This window comes from Phalacrocorax aristotelis, chromosome 3 (genome assembly GCF_949628215.1).
Source record: "Phalacrocorax aristotelis chromosome 3, bGulAri2.1, whole genome shotgun sequence".
NCBI classification, from domain to species: Eukaryota; Metazoa; Chordata; class Aves; order Suliformes; family Phalacrocoracidae; genus Phalacrocorax; species Phalacrocorax aristotelis.
This window is the reverse complement of record NC_134278.1, coordinates 8,527,224-8,547,944: the sequence shown is the minus strand read 5'-3', so window position 1 is coordinate 8,547,944 and position 20,721 is coordinate 8,527,224. Positions and strand designations below refer to the sequence as shown.

The 20,721-nt window shown below is 37.7% G+C and overlaps 1 protein-coding gene across 2 annotated transcripts in view; it reads right to left on the bottom strand.

Annotated features, from left to right (window-relative positions):
• ATAD2B (ATPase family AAA domain containing 2B) overlaps window positions 1-20,721 on the bottom strand; it is an 82,686-nt gene continuing 61,965 nt past the window's right edge. For both annotated transcript variants that reach the window (XM_075086695.1, XM_075086694.1), the window contains exons 25-28: window positions 7,780-8,475; window positions 6,039-6,166; window positions 4,752-4,880; window positions 1-3,357 (exon numbers count right to left, since the gene is read on the bottom strand). In XM_075086695.1, coding sequence (XP_074942796.1) covers window positions 3,316-3,357; window positions 4,752-4,880; window positions 6,039-6,166; window positions 7,780-8,475 — 995 coding nt within the window. In that variant the 3' untranslated portion in view covers window positions 1-3,315. The remainder of the gene's footprint in view (window positions 3,358-4,751; window positions 4,881-6,038; window positions 6,167-7,779; window positions 8,476-20,721) is intronic.

Here is a 20,721-nt window from a genome sequence, read left to right as displayed (position 1 = left end):
TGTGTTTTCTTGTCATCTTTATTCAAGTATTTCACAGCAGTTATATTACAAATTACAGTAAAATGTTCAAAATTTCCAGAAGTTCAAAAAAATTAAATAACTTACTTCAAACTAACGTAAAATGAAGTCAAAATGCAAAACATCAATTTAAACACAGTTCTGGATAAAACTATAGAATCCAAAATATACCACAGTTGATGAAGGAAGTCTACTTAATCCACAAAGTAGACACACGTTAATGAAACCAAACAGGACTCCCCAACGCCTAAATAACCCAATGTACAAGATACAAAAGATGCAAGTACAAGCCCAAATTCAAGCTTATGTTGTGATTACAAAATAAAGCAAAAACAAAAAAAAATGACTATCAGCTGCAGGACCTGCCATTCAAGGAGACTGAAGGTAAAACCAGAGCTGACCCACCAACTTAATAAAAAAAAATAAAAGGAAGACAATATTACAAAAACCAGTAATCCTATAAATACATTGGCATATGAGGAAATCAAGTAACAACACAGAGGACACAAAACAAAACAAAAAAATTAATCACAGGTGAGAGTCAAGCTTGCAAATACAATTAACTCCATAGCCATCAACTTCATCCAAGAGCACCTCTAGTATCTCCAAGACAGCCCCACCAGCCCCCCAGAGAAACCTCCTTTCTTCCGGCCGGCCACACTTCATTGACCCCAGCACAAGGACTCACAAAGGAGTTTATTTGCAATTTTCACAACAAGAAACAAGGAAGAGAGAGGTCAATTTGTACAAACTCTTGCCAGTGCTATGTGGCAAAAAAATTAAAAACATACAAAGAGTAAACAAGTTTAGACCACATGGATAGATTAACAGCTGTTTTAACTCTATAACCACCAGACATCTTGTAAAGGAAAACAAAAACTGAAGTGTGGTTATTTGGGCTAGGAAGGCGAATATATCATTTTTAGGCAAGCTGTCCACTAGAAAATCTGATATCAGCTACTTCTCTCTAAAACACCATGGCAGCTCCTCAGTTAGTAAAGTTGCCTCTTACGATTTTTCCCAATCAACAACTGACAGTAAAAATTTTCCTTTAGAAACCTGACCTTTTAGAACCATTTTTATAATGCTAGGCATTAGCTTAAACTTGCTTTTCACACTCACTGGTGACTAAAATTCTCAACTGTTTTAATTCATATAAATTTATTATCTTCTTAAAAATGTATGCAGTTTTATCTTCCACAAGTGCTGCTGTTACTTGAACAAAAACTTCTTTGAGTAAGTGAAACTGGAATAAATATTTTTAAAAAATTCTGCAGCAAGAACCTGAGACTTGCAAAAAACCCTTTTATCAGAAACTTGCTACAAAAAATCTGCTACATTTTATTTAATCAAATCTTAAAGTTTGTAACAATTTCCATCAAAATACAAAATGCTGTTAATGTACCAGACACAAAAATATCTCAAACAGGTATGATGCTAATAAATACTAAATGAAACATGGAAAAAAATCCCATAATCAAATCTGAGATCAAAGAATCTCATTTAAAATGTGTTTTCTGCTTGTTTTTGTTGTTTTTAATCGCACTTTCCCACCTAAAAAATACAGTGTTTCTGCATGGGTTGCATTTAGAAGGTGTAACTAGATGTACATGAACGCTTAAAACCTTTTTCTGCCATTAGCTATAATGAAAAACAGTGGCATTCGGGGAGAAAAAGATCTAAGACAGAATTATGTTTAACCATAATATACAAAGCACTTTGGATTACTGCAGTAGCCCAAGGCCCATGTTTTGTTTCTCTGCAGCGCTATACTACCATTAGCCATAGAGGTGGAGACAAGTACCTTAGCTTCAGTTTGTAAATGGGAGCAGTGATTACAGTCCTCCATAAACACTGTTGGTAACTAAAATACAAAAAGCTGAGGTAGCTCAGTATCTCTGCAGTAGTCCAAGACTGTTTCCTCTAATTAAAAACTAATCACACTGTGTTGCATATTTCCGGAAAGACACTTCCGCAGCTACGTAGGGACAGTCACAATGAATGGTTAACGATGGTAACACCAGCCAACTTCTCTAAAACACTTTCCACATAGGTTTGAAATAAGTCAGCCCAGGTAATGCTTTAATACTGAGCTTGTGATAAAACACGTTCTTCTTGAAATTGCCTAGACCGTTCTCTCCAGTTGCCAGAAAGGAAAGGTTTTGAACTACACAATTCAGACCCAGAGAACTTTGGTCTGAACAGCTCGATTCAAAAGGCTGTCCTCCAATCCCTCCACATTAACAGTGCTTTGCACGGATCGAGTTGTGAAGCCTAGTTCATTTGCAAGTGAGCTTGGGCTCCAGGACTTTGACCGACTATAGTGTCTTCTTACCTGCACTGCACAGTCCAAGCTACAGTACAAACACGGAACTTCAGAAAGAAACCTGCCAGTATTAAACTTAGTTTTCTTAAAGAACTCAAAATGGAAAACAAGGAGATGGTGGGAAAATGCTTCATTTTTAGCAACACAGAAGAGTTTCACTGTGTAACTTGTTTCTAAAACAAAATATACCAATGAAAAAGTAATTTCACCATTTTGGTAAAGTGTGTGGCTTTTTCAGTGTGTCTTAGTTTAGTTCTGTAGAGCAAGACAGGCATTATAGAACCATAATACTTGGTTGCCATCCAATGAAGAGAATACAAATCATCCTTTTGGAGTTCTTCATTCTGAAGACAGCTTTCTAACATTGCCATTTGCTATGATCCAAACCAATTGATTAGCCTTATCTTTCTCAATTGACTAAAAGGCACATTAAAGGCAGTTCTAGAGAGCCTCATCTTCAAATTACTGTACATCCAGTTACTCAAGATTCCTACCACAATGCATCATTGCCTTCTTTAGAACAGATTTTTTGTCCGTTACCCCAGAGAAGAGAAAAATTGGAAAAAAAATTTAAAAAGGTTGCCTGTTTAAAAATATTCAACTTAGATCTGCTCTTTCCAGTTCTCTGTATGTGTTGGTCTCCACTTTTGCCTGAAGTTTCCCCAAAGATAATGCATGTAGAGTGAACAAGAGCAGAAATGAGAACAGTTTCTGTAGCACCAAAAATCTCCAAGCTGTGGCATTGTATTCTTTATTTATATCAGATACAACTATATGAAGTTCCGTTTGGTTCTTGTAGGCTGGTTGGTTTCAGGTACCTGAGACAATAGCACCAAATTCAACAGAAAAAAAAAAGAGAGCACTTAAGACCAAGGCTCTGCACATACTTGGTGCAAATGGAAACTGAATGGCTCAGAGGACTGCTCTCCCATGAGCAGTTTGAGAGGATAAACCCACCCATCTTGACGAGTTCACAGGAATGTTTCAAACACATGAACTGTTCTTTCCATCTCCTGCAAGATACACAGAGCATCGGTTATACGCAAATATATAGAAAGATAAATAAAGTTACATTACATAATCATATTTACTACGTGTTTTTTTTAAATCCAACCAAATAATTAACAGGAAAAGAGACACTTCTGTTTATTAGCTGCTATCCACTAGCAAAATATGGTAAAAGAGGAAACTAATTAAAGAAGTATTAATGCAGAAAAGCACTCCAGTACGACAGTCCATGAGAAAATCCAAGTGTATTAGGGTCACTTATATAATTAATGTACTCAATATGTATTAAGAAAGCATTGCAATGGCAGGCTCCATGAATTCAAGTCTTACTGCACACTTATGCTATCGGTGACCCAGCAGTAAACACGTATCTGCACAGTTTGTAGAATACAAGTAAAGATTGGCCTCTACATACTCCTGCTGGATAAATGTCTTTTTAATCTACCTAACATTTAGCACAGACTTTCAACATATTTTTTATGTGAAGATGGCAGAGGAATAGCATGAAAATGGTTTGAAAAGTATTTTGCAGGAACTCTACAATATCCCATGCTAAGGCTTTTCCAGGTTTTGTTGTAAAATATTCATAAGACAAATACTTAGTGTTCAGTAACACAACTGGAAACTAGCAATTGTTGTCCTTTTTTCAGCAGGGTTGGTTACCAGTTGAATCTCCAAGCTGATGCAAACCCCTCTGCAGCTAGAACGACGACGCTGGGGGTAATGCGTGTCCACAGTTACCGTCAGCCTACACCCATGGTGAAACGACCAACTTACTGTTGATGTAGACTGTTGATGTAGGTCTTTGACAGCAAACACTTCAGAGGCAAAGCATGACTTCCAAAGCAGACAGCTGGCTTACATCATGCTGTATTGGACTTTCCCAAGGGTATACTTACCAATCTAGAAGAAGTTTGCAAACTTTTATGGTCTTGTATGAAAGACACAATCAGCAAACTGCGTGAAGCAGAGGTACATAATTTTTTGGGGGCCTAGTTAAGCAAATACAAGTAAGGTCAACTGCAGCAATTTTGAGTCCGTGTGCCTATAAAGCAGCCACTACATCCAGTGCTATTCATACCACAAATGTGGAAATTCCTTCTACTCCATTTTTACTCTGCTAGCATGCACTTTGCCATGCTGCTATATTCTCTTCTCTTTTTTCCTCCATTCTTTAAGGTTAAATTCTTAATCCTTTCCTCAGGAGAGTATTATTAGAAACAACATCTGTTTTTTAAGTCATTACTACACTAAACTGTTTTCTTTTTATAGATACCTTCCTCAAAGTCTATTTATAGCTTTTGCCTGCTAGTACAACAACAAAAAATTGATAGATTAACATAGTTCTTGAATAAACAGTCTCAAAAAATTCAGATGAAGAAAAACTGTACATCATCACCTCTATAAGTTGTGATTTGTCATAGTCTCTACGATGCCTGTAGATGCACTGACTGAGGAGCGAATACAATCTCTCAAGTTGGTCAACAGTCAGGTTGTTACTTTTCTTAACCACCAAATCAAGCAGCTTCTGTTGGAAAAATGAAAGGTAAGGTTAAGACAGTTGTTGGAATCACTTTTTTAAATTTTTAAGGACAAATCAGAAATGCAGTCTCCTTCTGAAGCCCTATTTTGGAGGGACATGTACAAATAAAATGGACACACCTGGCTATCACGTAAGGCCACTGCTTCCATATAGATGCAAAAGGACTTAATGTCTCTTTTCACTTATCTGCTTACACCCAGCCACTTTTTTTTTCTTGTCTTAGATTGTATACTCAGTATTGCTGGGGCCATGTCTGTTCTCTTTGAATGATACTTCATCCTATTTCATCTTGGTCAATAATTATGCCAAAGCAAACCATAAAAACTACCTTGGTAGCTCAAGCAGATGTTTTAAAGAACTTACATTGGCATGAAATTTTAAGTACCACCAAATGGAAACATTTGGAATTATACAAATGCTGAAAAATGGTACAATAAAAGAAGTGGGGACAACACGTGTAAAACTGCTCATAAACAAAGGGTGAAAGGGTATATTTTACACAGTAGCAGATAGTAAATTTTAAGAATTTTTTTCCCCTCTCATAACACTTCTGTTGTTTCCAAAGATGATATCATCTGTGCTCCACAGCAAGTGGGATCTAAATTTCATAGTAAGTCAAGCTAGTTTCTACAAGAGAAGACAGCAAATTTTATTGTAACTTTGGTTAAAAAGAGACAAAAACTGAAAGGAAATTAACTAGCAGGGGTTCAGTCTACGACACCAAAACATCAGCACAAATTCCAATTTATTTTCCAATCCACTAACAGTTCTTTCTACCAAGTATACGTATATGGGAAAGGAAAAGATTATGTTAACTCCTAATTACTAGACACCCAGCAGTTCCTCAGTAACTGGCATGTCCAATTAACACATACGAGTACCTGCAAAAACTGCAATTAAAATAGTGGACTGCTGTGCCATTACTGGATTTGTAAAGGTAGTCATGATGGGACAGTAAGGATTCAGTATTTTATTAACTTTCACCCAAGAAACACTGACTGATGAATCATCTTCAAAAGTTACTGCTGCCATAGTATTAGTTTGTAGTCAAAAATAAAGGAAATGTTGCTTCATAACAGAGGAAGGAAGCATTTTTCATGGACAATTTCATCAACAGTTCAACTCATTTTTCAGTTCCATTACCTTTAGTCTGTCATGGTCAACAACTACACAGGGTAAAGGATCCGATGGTTCCTCTGGAACCTGCTCCAAACTTGTGGGCTTTGACTGTTCCATAGAGACTTTTCGTGTTTTCTTGCTTTTGAATATACCTGTGATTTGAAAAACAATTATCAGCACTGTCAGTCTCTCAAAATGAACTACTTGTTTCTTCACTTTGGTTTGATTTTGCTTGGTTGGTTTGTTGGGTTTTTTTGAACCAAGCAAGCACGACTGTAGCAGGACACATTATTCATCAGCTTTGCAGAATTCTGAATGTTTACAGGTGCACAAAACCAGAGTTGTTCTGAACATACATGAAACTGGTCATCTTTAAAAGTGAACTCCAAAGTCCAACAGAAAACGGAATGTCATTGAAAGAGTTTTTCCACCGTATCTTTTCTACTTAGCACCCTTAAATTTACAGCTTCTAAGTGAAGTGCAGATATTAAGCTAACGCTCAAAATCTTTCTGCCTAAGTGAATCAAATTTGATTTTTCTCTCCAAAGCGTCCCATGTCTTCATCACCAGAGTAATTCCAACATCTACTCTACTCCTGAAACTTCATGCTTTTGTGACACATTTCTCTTTTTTCCACCTCTGTATTAAAGCTGCTGTCCAATCCTGTTGCAGACACAAAATATTTTTACATCTCCTGATTCCCTCCCTACACTTACTTTTTTCTCATCCTCAACTATTTAAAATGCGTTTTCTTCTGAGGATCCCTTGTTATTATAACCATCTGTAATGCATACAAAAATTCAACTACTAAATTTAGAAATATAAAGACTGTTAACATATATCATACTCTTCTTCCGACATTCTTAGGACCTTTCTTCTACTATTCTCCTTACCCTTAGAGAAAATATGTATGTACAAACACAGCCAACATGTATATAGTGATATTCTCATAATTCAGATCTCTCATCAAAGACCATTTACTTTGTAAATCTCAGCGCTAACTTTTGAAGTAAAGATTTCATTCTTTTAGATAATTCTGAAAAGTTAATTAAAAAGGTAATCATGCAAAAGGCTTTTATTTCTCTTCCCTGAGGAAACTGTGTCTCTTGTCTTCAAAGGACGTGGCCCTTTCTTTTATATGACACCACTAGGATTTCCCTTGTCCTTCTCTCATCTTTTTGCCGCACTGTTACTGTGTTGACTGTGACTCCAAAGCCAGATACCTTCTCCAATAGATAAACAACAGTTTATCTGGCTTTTGCTGTGAGTTAAACTGCTTTAACTTTTGCTTTAAGCAAATGTTTTTAAAGGAATACATTCTGTATTTCTACAGTCTTTCATCCAATGTCAATGATACTTTTATAATAAATCTCCAACAAAACATGTCAACGCATATCATATAGATCAAAATACAGATCAGATAGAACATACAGACCAAAACATACATAGTATATTTATCTGCATTGATAATATTTTTACATGTCTAATTATTGTTTAAATGTTATCTCAGTATTTACAATATTTCCCATAAAGCCTACAAAAATAAATGGAAGAGCATAAGATAACATTACAGCAAGTCGAGGGTGGACATTTAATTCGTCTGTGTGAAACTAAATGTTGTAAGCATAGTAAAAGTTTTAAATAAATAGAGAGCAGATCATAAAATATCATATAATAACTGTAACATAAGATATTACAATTAAAAATACACATGTATTAACTTGGGCACTAAGACAAGGACAGAAACATTGAAAACAAGCTATACCTTCTTTATCTGCTTCAGCATCTTTAGTTTCAATGTCTGTGCTCTGTAGTGTTTTTTCATTATTGCTGCAATGTGGTAACTCAGCTTTCACCAGATCAGCTCCTTGACTTTCACTGGAAGCCTCTGTTTTCTCCTTTGGCTGATCTTCAGATGACGATTTTTGCTTGTTACTAGACCCATCACTGTTGTCACAAGATGAAACAGCATCAACTGATTCCATTTTACCATTATGACATGCTGGAGCACGTATACCCTCTGAGCTGTGTACAGATGTCTCTCCATTCACACAGTCCCCTTTCGATGTAGAGTCCTTCCTTAATTCCTTTTCAGCACTCAGGGTAACACTGTCGGTTATTAACAGAGATTCATTTGAACTCTCTTCTTCTGTAGATGCAAAATTGTTTTCCTTTCCTGATGTCCCATTGTTAAGCCTCTGCTCTGCATCTATATCCATAATATCACAAGAGGATTCATCATTTGTCATCGAGAGATCTCCTGTCTCTTCCCCATTTTCCTCAATGCAGTCAGTGCTGATCTCTAGCTCTCCATTTTCCAGTAATTTACTGTCCTCTCCATGGTTTTCATCATCAGCAAACTTTGCATCATCTTCATCTTTCTTTAAATTATTGACTTTCCTCTTCTTAATAATGCCTTTGCCCCACTGTGAGCGCCGTCTTGATTTTCTCCTTATTCGAACTGAATTACAATGAAAAAAGGAAACTTTTAGATGCACAGGTACAGTAAACAGACTAGGATATTAGCATACGCTGTAGTGTACGAGGCAAACATGTTCACATTTCAAGGAAAAAGCAAGCTGTCTGTTGATTTCAATGTGAGCAAATTACAGATACCGAGGACTTTCAGAAGTATAAGGAGTGAATGCTCGGTTGTGTACATAATTCCTATTCTAAACTATGGAAACAAGGAAGGCTTGCTAGCCATTCCTACTTAATGTATTTTATATATATGTTTAGTACGTAAAACACTAAAAAGGCAAAACCAAAACCCAGCTAAGCAATTATACAGAACTCATTCTCAGTTGTGTAATGCAGCCTCTAGAGACAGTTACTCTCATTTTCCCTTTTCAGAACCTCAGCAATTAGAAATCATTATACAACAAAACAAATAGAAATGCAGTCCATGGATTCATAGAATAATTCAGGTTGGAAGGGACATCAGAAGTCATTAGTCCAACCTGCTACTCAAAACAAGGTCAGCTATGAGGGCAGACCATGTTGCTCAGGGCTTTATCCAGCCACGTACTGAAAACCTCCAGGAACGCAGACTAAATGGCCTTTACGGGCATCCCATACCAATGCATAACTGCCATAACAGCGAAAAGGCTTTTTGCCCTACATCTAGTCAGCACCTCTCATTTCAGTTTACATCTATGGTCAATTCGAAGACATCTTCACTGTTTAAATCGGCTAAATCTCCTCAATCCTTCCTTCATTCCCACCTCTGTACTTGAGTTCACTGCACTGAACAAATGTGGTTTGAAAAAACTGAGGATCTTTGCTTTAGACCTGGACCATTTCGCAATCCTGTCTACCACAAGACCTCACAAACATCTGCATTTATGCAATGAGTCTGTAGGCGAAAGGAGAAGCACAGGTCCTTAAACTAGCCTCATCACCAATGATTTCCCTCCATATTATGCAACTCAGCTTGAAGCAACATGGGGATGAGATCCTTTTTTCATTTTTCCTTATTTGTACTTCCTGTGCCCTTGGGGGGGGGGGGGGGGGGAATCATATAACAAACTTTTTTCCAGAAAGGGCTTTTTTTTTTAAACTAACTTATTTGCAGTGAGATGCAACTAAGGCACCAATCTAAAAGTGGTTTGGGGGCACATTTGCAATATGATCAGCAAATACAGAAGTAATACTATTCAAACTTAATACTATTGCCAACATCCTTTTCAAGAACACTAACAAGACGCAGCTCAGAAGACTAAGGAAGAGATTGGGAAAGACTGAAACTTCTATGTTCAAGTAATGATGCAGACTGCTCATATTTTTGCAGAATTGCTGAAGTTGCAGCCAAGTGATTATAATTCAAAATCACAGCCAATAGTTACCAGAGATTAACAGATATTCCTCTGTTTCAAAATGAACTATGTTGAGCACCTCCATAACGTTCTTGGTATTTATAGGTTGCTTTGATTTATGGGGTATTAAGTCCTAGATCTGTGTCTGCCAACCTCACACTGAGTTACAAAGATTTTGCTTTGAAGATACAAGCACTATGCAGGTATAAGTGCTGAGAATTAATTCACAGAAGCTCAGAGAAACACAGCTGTACTTCAGAATTTCCTCCCCATGAGTATGTAAGCAGGTAGTTTAACCACTACATTAGGAATAAATCTTGACCTTTTAGCTTTAAAGCTATCTAAAGAGACAGACAATCACATTGCAATAAAAACATAGTCTCAATTGGAATGTGTATTAATTGTTACAAATAATCCTTACAGAGAACTGTAAGATTTGAGGAAAAAAATCCCCTTTCTCGAACTACTTTGCAGATTTGATGGCAGCTTCTACAGTCAGTGTCACTGTTTTATTGATGACAAACTACAGCCTATTCATATAACTTCTCAGAAGCTCATGTAATCTCTCCCTAAATTGTGCAAGAGACTTCCATTAGTAACAGAAGCAGAAAATCTGAAACTAAATAGGGAGATGTAAACTTATAGACAAAAAAATGCTCTATTAGGCAATGGGTTTGGCCTCAGGTCAACGCCAGAGATAGGTAAATAAAACACAAAAGGGGACTGAAAGTCTTTTAAACAAAATTTAATATGTCCTAAAGTATATAAATTAATAAGGAAGTTGAAATTTTTTACAGATACACTGATTTTGGCCTTTTAGGCTGACTTTGCTATAAGATTCAGATATAACATCAACTACATTTGACATTTATTATATCAATTAATTGTACTTTCAATATGCCCATTATACTGGTGCATCTATTTTGTCTACCCTGTGAGCTCCACCTGGGATGAGAACCCATAATTTGCCTAAACATATGGTACATTCCTAGAATTTCGAAGTGTGGCAGAAATCACATTAAAGTAAAATGGAATTAATCCTTGTATTACACATGTCATTAAATTTCAAGTCTTCCTAAATGACAGTCAGCAAGTCCAGCTGACTCTCTCTTTCATGCAGTACTATTCAAACATATGTTATGCACACTGTTTTTTATTGCTGTTTTTAATTAGGACAAAGCAACCACAAAAAGTACCACAGAAGCTGTCTTCCCAGGAATTCTGAGGTTTACATGGCATCAAAACTAGTAAATGCAGGAAATTTTTCAGCTACCTCAAAGTATGCACACAAAACAGAGCTTTGGTTGAAACATTATTATTATTATAAAAGTGGTATTATGTCACAATATTAAAAAAAATTGATACCTCCAACCAACTCCTAAGATTTGGGAAAGAAGAACAGCATTTCCTTGCCAGATACTGCAGAACATGCCCTCCTAACATTTAACAGCATTTGCACGGAGAAAAGCAATAATCTAGCTACTTCGGGTTTTCACCCACATTTAGTCAACACTATTCAGTTAATGCTAAAGTTTTTCCCTCCCAGACTCCTGGCAGTTCTTATTTCAAGGCAGTAGCATTATCACCTGAGCCACCAAGACCAGTAACCAACAGGTGGCTAACTTTTCTAAAATCCTGATTCTTTTTGTCCCTATACTTCTAAGAATCAACCTTTTCCCACTGTCATTCAAATAAAAACCTTCCTGCTTTCAACCCCTTCCATCACAGCCACTGAAGCCTCCTTGTCTCCCCTCAGGCTTTCATAAATCCACCTAAATCTTTCATTTGAATTTATTTAACACAGAACTGCCCACATCATTTTCATGACCTCAGTGAGATTCTTAGCCCCCTACCTAATATAACTTTGAGCCCATTCACCAGTTTTTATGTTCTTGGTCCCATAGAAAGTAGACTTCTACTCCTCACGCTTAAACTGCCCCTTCAAAACTAACCCTTTTTATTCTCATCTAGGCTGTACTGCTCTGTGCAAAGGAACGTCTTTTGGGACATGAGCAGAAATTTTGGTTTCAGATCCTTAGCACCCATAACATCACTACACAGATTTTTCTTTTATAAAGACAGCCAAGCCTTGACGAAGAGTGAAAAGTCAAGCAAGAAATACAACATTTAAAAACAAAAACCACCACCAGTCTATCTTTCTGTCATATGAGGTAGGAAAGAGTAAAATTTATCTCTGAATTCTGCAAGACAGTTGAATGTGATTCAAATAGGAAGTAGCTACCACAGGGTAAAACTGATGCAAAACTAAAGGACTAATAGGCAGGAACTAATCGGTTAATGGATTGCTGCTAAAAAAATAAACTAAAAAAATAAACTGTCTCTCCTCTACCTTAATGTTGATATTTTACAAGACTGTAAACTAACAAGAGCAGAATACCACGCCTTTTATTTCATAGTGAGTCAGTATGACCCATGGCACATTGAAGTTTTCAGTAAGTAACAGAACGGGATAGCTATTTACAGCACAAAAAATTCAGATTAACTTTGTTAAAAAATTAACAGAGTATATACAATTGCAAGTTAATGCCTTAATACCTTTTCAATTACTACGTTTAAAACTACTCATCAGAAATCTACCCATTGATACCCAGTCCTTTGGCAGTATTTGTGCCAGAGGCAGTAGAAATACTATTGTCAGAGGAATCCTGCTTTACAGAACTGAGTTTCTATAACTCAAACTATCATAATACCAATTATTCACACATGAATACATTCACTTGCCTGCTGAATTGCTGAACTCCTCTCTATAATCTTCACAAAACCTCTATAGATTTGCCAAGGGGATCTTCATTTCAGTTCTAGTTTCTTTCTGTTTTGCTTTTTTGTAAATCATCATTCAGAATTTTTAATGGCAATAAATACCCGTTTGACCATGAGCCACACATAACATTTCACTTGGGTTCACATGAATTTGGTATCAAAAACAAGCCTTCCCCGCTCCTTTTTCCCCTAAGCTGCACAGTCTATGCAGACGGCATTTTTTAGAAGAACAATGTAATAAATTGTAATTACTCACTGAATACAAATTTACTCTACATTTTCTTAAGGAGTATGTGAGGTTTCTCAATTCTTCCATTCCCATGTTGGGACACTTTAAGAGTTGGCTGAAAGATCCCTAAACTAAAGGCAGACAGCATTCCCCTCAGAGGAGGCCCTGATGATTAAAAAATAAATTCTATACTTAATTCAGAAGGACTAGTCCTCCAGGCACAAGTTAAGTAAAATGAAACTTGCAGCGGACTTTCAGAAATTCTCACCCACTGGCACATTCTGCCTGTAGACTCCCAAGACAGATACATCAAGTAATGACAACATCTTCTGGTGAAATAAGCACCCTTATCTAGGGATGCGCAGCAACCCTGTCCAGACGAGAGTACAGTTCTTAGCTATTAAAGAACAGAGATGGTCAAAAAAATCCAAAATACAAACAAAAAAATCTCAAATCCTTCACACATTCCTGAAGTATTTCTGCAAGATCTAGAGGTAACTGTCACCTTTCTGTTTAGTATAGTCTCAGGAAAACAGATCTCAAAAACATGGGTGAATGGTACAGAAGCTTCAAAGTTGATCTACACTGCCTGAGGGACGGGATGCCATCCAGAAGGACCTGGACAAGGCTCAAGAAGTGGGCCCATATGAATTTAATGAAGTTCAACAAGGCCAAGTGCAGGGTCCTGCACCTGGTTTGGGGCAACTCCCGGTATCAATATAGGCTGGGGATGAGGGGATTGAGAGCAGCCCTGAGGAGAAGGACTTGGGGGTGTTGATTGGTGAGAAGTTCAACATGACTGGGCAGTGTGTACTCACAGCCCAGAAGGCCAGCCATATCCTGGGCTGCATCAAAAGCAGCGTGGGCAGCAGGGCGAGGGAGGGGGTTCTGCCCCTCTGCTCTGCTCTGGTGAGACCCCACCTGCGGTGCTGTGTCCAGCTCTGGGGTCCTCAGTGCAGGAAGGACATGGCCTGTTGGAGCAGGGCCAGAGGAGGCCACAACAATGGTCAGAGGGATGGAATATATCTCCTGTGAGGACAGGCTGAGAGAGTTGGAGTAGTTCAGCCTGGAGAAGAGAAGGCTCCAGGGAGACCTTACTGTAGCCTTTCAATACTTAAAGGGGGCTTATGAGAAAGATGGGGACATATTTTTTAGCAGGGCCTGTTGGAGTAGGACAAGGGGTAATGGTTTTAAACTAAAAGAGGGTAGATTTAGACTAGATATAAGGAAGACATTTTTTACAATGAGGGTGCTGAAACCCTGGCCCAGGTTGCCCAGAGAGGTGGTCAATGCCCCATTCCTGGAAACATTCAAGGCCAGGATGGACGGGGCTCTGAGCAACCTGATTGAGTTGAAGATGTCCCTGCTCATTGTAGGGGGGTTTGGACTAGATGGACTCTAAAGGTCCCTTCCAACCCAAACTATTTTATGATTCTATGACTACTCCTGTCCCTCAAATCCAGCAGTAGAGTGACAGAATTGCAGATTATATAGAAATAAAGTTAACAGAAAAGAAAGCACGTATAATTAGAAGATTCAAAGATTCTTAATCATTAATCAGGTCTGCTTGCCTTAACATGGAGGAGCTCTAATGAGAGGATGTAGCAGTCAAAGCAGGTATGTTTCTCTTGAAATTTCTGTTGGTTGACTAGTAAGAGTATATGGAGTGCAGTACAGTATTAGTAGAGGCTGCAGAAAAGACGACACTTCTATGCCTCTGCACTGCTTAAAAGTCCATCAGAGAATGTGAACCCTCTGTCATTAAATGACAAAACTCACATCCATCAAACAGTAGATTCTCGGTTTTTACTTTTTTTTTTCCATGAAGAATTCCTGGGGATTAAAATCCAAAGGAGATTCTCATGGCAAGCAAAATACCATGGATCTAGACTTTTGTCTGCAGTTATCATCAAGAACCACTTCAAGCAATGCACGTGTTTCAAGTTTTTCTTCCATGATCAAAACACCAAACTTCTTTCTGATGTCTTATGTGTAAAGTAACTCAAAGCCTTGAGAAAGCACTTATTACCAGCAATCTGTGCTCTTATGCAGCATCTAGGATATCTATATATCTGCTACAGTAATTCAGCTGCTTCCAGTAGCTCCACATTCCTTACCAAGGGGCACTGAATAGTCCACTTGAAAGTCCCTGGAGCTTTCAGTCAGAGTCCCAAACTGCAGTCAGAGATAAGCAGCAAGAAAGAACAGAGCACAGTTCCACAATGGCTTGAAAAGCAAAATGAGGTGCCAGCTTCCAGTAACAGACAAAGCCATTTCTCCCTCCAAAGCCAGCTATAACATTTCCACTACCTCATTTGTGCCGGCACTACTGTTGCTGCAGTAAAACAGATAAGGGAACTAAATCCACCCAAAACGTCATGGGGTTTTTTTTTTCCCTGGGTTAGTTTTCAACATCTTCAGTTCCCCAACTGAGCTTTCCAACTCATGAATGACAGTTCTAGCACAGGGGTGATGGTGGGAATATGCAACCAGTGAAAGGCAAGGCAGCACCTTCAGTAGTAACCTGCAGTTCTGACTAGCTTGAAGTGACTGTGGAACTAACCCTTAAAAGGCTTGTCATTTTCTTCACCTAGATGGAAGGTACTCAAGGCACAGACCTGACAAATACACATTAAAAAATTGTATGCAACAACTTAACATATTTATGATCTTCATCAGCATATATAACAGTTTGTTATGTAAACAAATACTTGAAGAACCTGGGCACTTCAACTCATCAAGGAATCAAGTTCCATAGGAGGGAGATGAAGCATGTTTCCAAAAAAAATCTTGGCTTCAGTATCCCCAGCATTTTCTTCCCCATGTCAACTGCTTCCCCCTACCATCCCCTACAATGCTCTCAACTCAAGCTCTTCCCAATATTTTCCACAAAAGTCTCTCAATATCTCCTGTTCCTCCCCACCCTGGCTGAATAAGACACAAGATATAGTACATCTGAGGTGTGCATGCCACGCCTGGCCAATTAAATGTTTTAACTGATCAGCTAACACTGCCAAGCAGAACAGGTTACTACCATTTTCCATTTATGACCTTCTCCTTCAGTAGATGTGTAGATTTATCCAGCTACCAATTTTCACAAAATCTGCTGGAATCTAGTCTTTCAGCCTTCAACTCCTGTCAAATCTATCTGAACCTGGCTAAATGATTCGGAATTTATTAGGGGGGCAGAGATGGACAGAAAGCATAGGTATTATTTGCTTGGGAAACCAAGCTAAAAATACACTTTACATGAAACTGGTGTAATTTTGTTAGTAAAGTACATGGCAAAGACAGTCACATAGGAAAATTAGAGAGAAAAATAGAGTCAAAGGAGAAGAGAATCAGATTAATTTCACCTGTGAAGATCAGTTTTAGACTTTCTACCTCTGTAGATCTGCTCATTTTCCATCTGCTGAGTAGCTTTGTACAATAGCAACTATTACAGCTATATAAATTTTTGGTACATTCAGCTGGCTCTTAAGGACTACTGAATGACACCTCCCCTGCTGCAAGAGAGCCATGAACAAACAACAAGGTTCTCCTGCCACTTCACAAGCAGAGAAGAGGCTCCCACTCTAATTAAAATTATAGTCAATAGAGTTTACAGCATTCATTTATATCACATATCTGAAAGGCTCATGGCTGCTGGTTGGTTTCTGTGATGAAAAATGAAGTTAAGAACAGCTAATAAAGACAAGAAAAATCAACAACTTCTGCAGACAAAAACTTCACATCAAGTCTTTAAATAATTTAAAGCAAACATTGCCACAGTTTTCAAAGGGGAAGAAGGAATAAGATGTATCTAAAAGGTCTGGAAGTTGTTGTTTATTACATCACTTGTACATACCACCTAGGGGGAAAAAATCTGTTTTAGAAGAATTTATTTTTAAAAAAAAAACCCCATGTTTATATGAAAGTTGAGATTTATAAGAGGCTAAGCAATCTTGCGTTACCAAATTAGAAAGGAGATGAAAAACATGAGAATATAAAAAAAGTCACTGCTCAGGTAAATTGTAGGACCCTCTTTGCCCTCTGTCAGAGAAAAAAGACATTCAATTAATTCAAAAGGCAAGTATTTAGTAGCGATGAAAGAAAATTTCTTTGCCACACGATACAGCCAGCAGTGTGCCCAGGTGTCAGCACTTGTGTCTTGTGTCAGCAATAGTGTGGCCAGCAGGAGCAGGGCAGGGATGGTGCCCCTGTACTTGGCACTGGTGAGGCCGCACCTCAAATACCGTGTTCAGTTTTAGGCCCCTCAGGACAAGAAGGACATGGAGGTGCTGGAGCGTGTCCAGAGAAGGGCAACAAACCTGGTGAAGGGTCTGGAGCACAGGTCTGATGGGGAATGCCTGAGGGAGCTGGTGTTGCTTAGTCTGGAGAAGAAGAGGCTGAGGGGAGACCTTATTGTTCTCTACAACTACCTGAAAGGAGGTTGTAGTGAGGTGGGTGTTGGTCTCTTTTCCCAAGTAACAAGTGACAGGATGAGAGGAAACGGCCTCAAGTCGCACCAGGGAAGATTTAGACTGGATATTAGGAAACATTTCTTCACTGAAAGGGCTGTCAAGCATTGGAACAGGCTACCCAGGGAAGTGGTTGAGTCACCATCCCTGGAGGTATTGAAAAGACGTTTGGATGTGCTGCTTAGGGACATGGTTTAATGATGGACTGGCAGTGTTAGGTTTACAGTTGGACTTGATGATCTTAGAAGTCTTTTCCAACCTACACAGAATCATATACGTGTATCACTGAGTCCAAAAGTTTGATGGAATCCTGAAAAAGAACAGGCAGCCAGGATTCATTAGAACTCCCAAAAAGTCACATTTTTAATTAGAAGAATTACAAAGCCTATGGGTTTTAAAAGAACTGTTAACCAACTCAGAATAAGCTACATTGGTATTTCCTCCAAGATCAGGCACAAAAAAAAAAATATTTCTCAAATGTTTACAGCTTCCTTTTAAAGCATCTGGTTGAAGCCAGCATCAGATACAGGAGATCAAACTACTGTCATCCAGAATGCCAATTCCTACACTACCCAGAACAAAATTATAAAGAAACAGAGAGAGACAGTTGTCTCAGCTCTGAGTAAACATGACCTCAAATTCCAGAAAATAATTTTTAATGGTGTTTTTCAACTTACAGTATGTGCCTCTATCTCAAGTGAGAATTACTCCAAATCAAATCCCTTTTCTGGAGAGAAGGAGACAAGAAAACAGTCGCAAGTGTAGGACTTGCGACAAAACATCAGCAGCTACCAGGATTTTAATGTTAGCATCTGGATGACTATACTCACAGTCAAACTATAGTTCAACAATGTAAATAAAACATACAGTCAAACTAAAATAGTTAAAATAATAAAAACCATATGGCATCTGTCTGACTACAGTAATGCCTTATCAAAGGACGTGGCATATGAATGCCTGAAGTACAGTGATCACTGACACTACTGTATCAGAGAGGTGAAAGGAAAGAGACTAAACAGATGAAAAATCAAAGACCAAGAATAAAATGGTTTCTGAGAAAGATTATAAATGAAAGATCTTTTCTTTCTAAAAATATTTTTTAAAAATACTCCTGCCAAAACAAAACGTCTTTTCCATTACAAAGCAGAAACACATAGTTTTGTATGATAGCAAAGGCTGCCATTTAAGGGAAAAAAAAAAAAAAAACCACAACCCTCCCCCCAAAAAAACACCAAAAAGAACCAAACAAAAAAAACAAAACAAAAGCATATAAAGAGGCACACAGAATATTATTTATTTAGGAGCTACGTTTTCTGCAGCAGTTTTTTATATCCTTGCTTGATCTCCCTACAGTTCTTCCTATAGAGACCACTAATCACTTCAATTATTGGGAAAAGTTAGCAGTGTTTTTACTTCATATTTCATAAAATGACTTTCATATAAAATTTTTTAATACTTCACATAACACTAAATATTTTATTTTTTTTATTTGCTCAAAATGCCGTTTTCACAGCTATCATATTTATCATACAGCATAAAAGACATCTTCTCTATGAGGAAAACATAAAATCCGCAGTCTATCACTATATGATTGTTAAGTACTGCAGAAAAAGGTAAGAATGTAAACCCAAATCTTCCCCATACAGTTTATTTATATGTAACACTAAAGGAAGCAACTGCAAGACAGCAAAATAATATGCAACATACTCCATCTACTGGCAAAATAGAGTAGTAGGACAACGTTTTACTATACAGCATAATAATTAAAGAGATGCCAATGTTTTATGCACTAACATGTACCTAAACCAAATCACTTAGCAAGGACTAATTTACCGGACACACCAAACTGCACATTGCTGGTAGCTTCCCCTTCCACACACATTCATACAAAGGAGAAATGAGACCCTTCTCATCAGTGCCCAGTGACAAGAGGAGATGTGCGCAGATAGAAATACAAAACATTCAATTCAAAATTAAGAAATTATTGTGAGAGTGGCCAAGCACTAGAAGAGGTTTCCCAGGCATGTCACAGAGCCTCCATTCTTGGAAATATTCAAAACACAAGTGAACACAGCCTTGATCAAGCAGCTCTGAGCAGGGGAATTAGACTAGATGATCTCCAGAGGCTCCTTCCCACCACAACAATTTTGTGATTCTATGATCAATAACTACTTACATCAGGCGTTTGACACAGGTCCCATGCTAAGTTCCCACCAGAACACTTACACTTTCCTCAAAATGCACAGTCAATATGGAAATATTTTAAACTATCTGTGGCAGAACTCTCCCAAATGGATTTTCAGCAACTTCTAGGAATGCAATACTTTCTAAAACCCATCTATACTGTGATACACCATCCACCACAGATGTATCTTCAACAAGGGAAATGGAAGCTGCAGATTAAATCTAACTCAGGAATACGTATCACCATGCCTTCAAATAGAACAACTATTTTGTGCCACATTTCTGATAGCCCATCTGGTCTAATAATATTTTTTTTTAAAAAATCTAAATTACATTATAAGAATTAAATAAATCACAGAATACATAACTAAAGAAGTAACTAAATTTCATACAAAATACAAAACCTCAGAAAACAAACCAACACATACTAAACTAACTCTCGTTCTCTGTTGTACAAGCCTTGAACGGTAAACATGGCTTCAAACCGGGGAAGGCTGCTGCCCTGTCTGTAGCCGACTCTGTTTTTAGAGAAGACGCTTGACAATCATTTCCTTTCGGGTTCTCAAGTGTTTCACCTGAATTGACCTTTTTGCCACTATTTTCTAAAATACTGTAAACAAAGCTCTGAAAAAAAATCAATTTAATCAGGAGTATAATGTCATGATTGGTGATTTTTTTCCTTAGATTTATCTAAGACAAAATTCAATTCAAGTTCCAACAGCAGAAAAAAAAAAGGAAGATATTCAGAATTATTAATTGGAAAGTACAGTTTTTATCCTGTGTAATTAAAATACATGAATCATTGTCCTTGTTACTCTGCTTGTGTAATACATTTTAGTCTTAAAAAAAAAATCTTAGTTCTTGACCATAAAAAAATTTACACTCTACCTCTAAAATCACCTCTGTTCAGAAATTCCTTCTTTAAACTTGTTTCTTCCATTTATACAATCACAATCCACCATGTAATTTGCTGCTATATGAGCTCCCTACAATCTGCTTGGTCTGCTCTCACTTTACTCCAGCTCCTTCCTCCAGACACCCTTCTAAGACTGTATCTCTTCCTAGTTTCTAGTCTCCACTGAACTTACCACATCAATCTTTAAATGTGCCCATGTACTACTTGAATTCCTTCTGCAGATTTCTCATTGCTCATCAATTCCTGGTTCTCTCTCTTAATTACTAGACACATCACACCCCTCCTGGACTAGCTACCTTTCCCAGACTCAGCGTTACAAGGC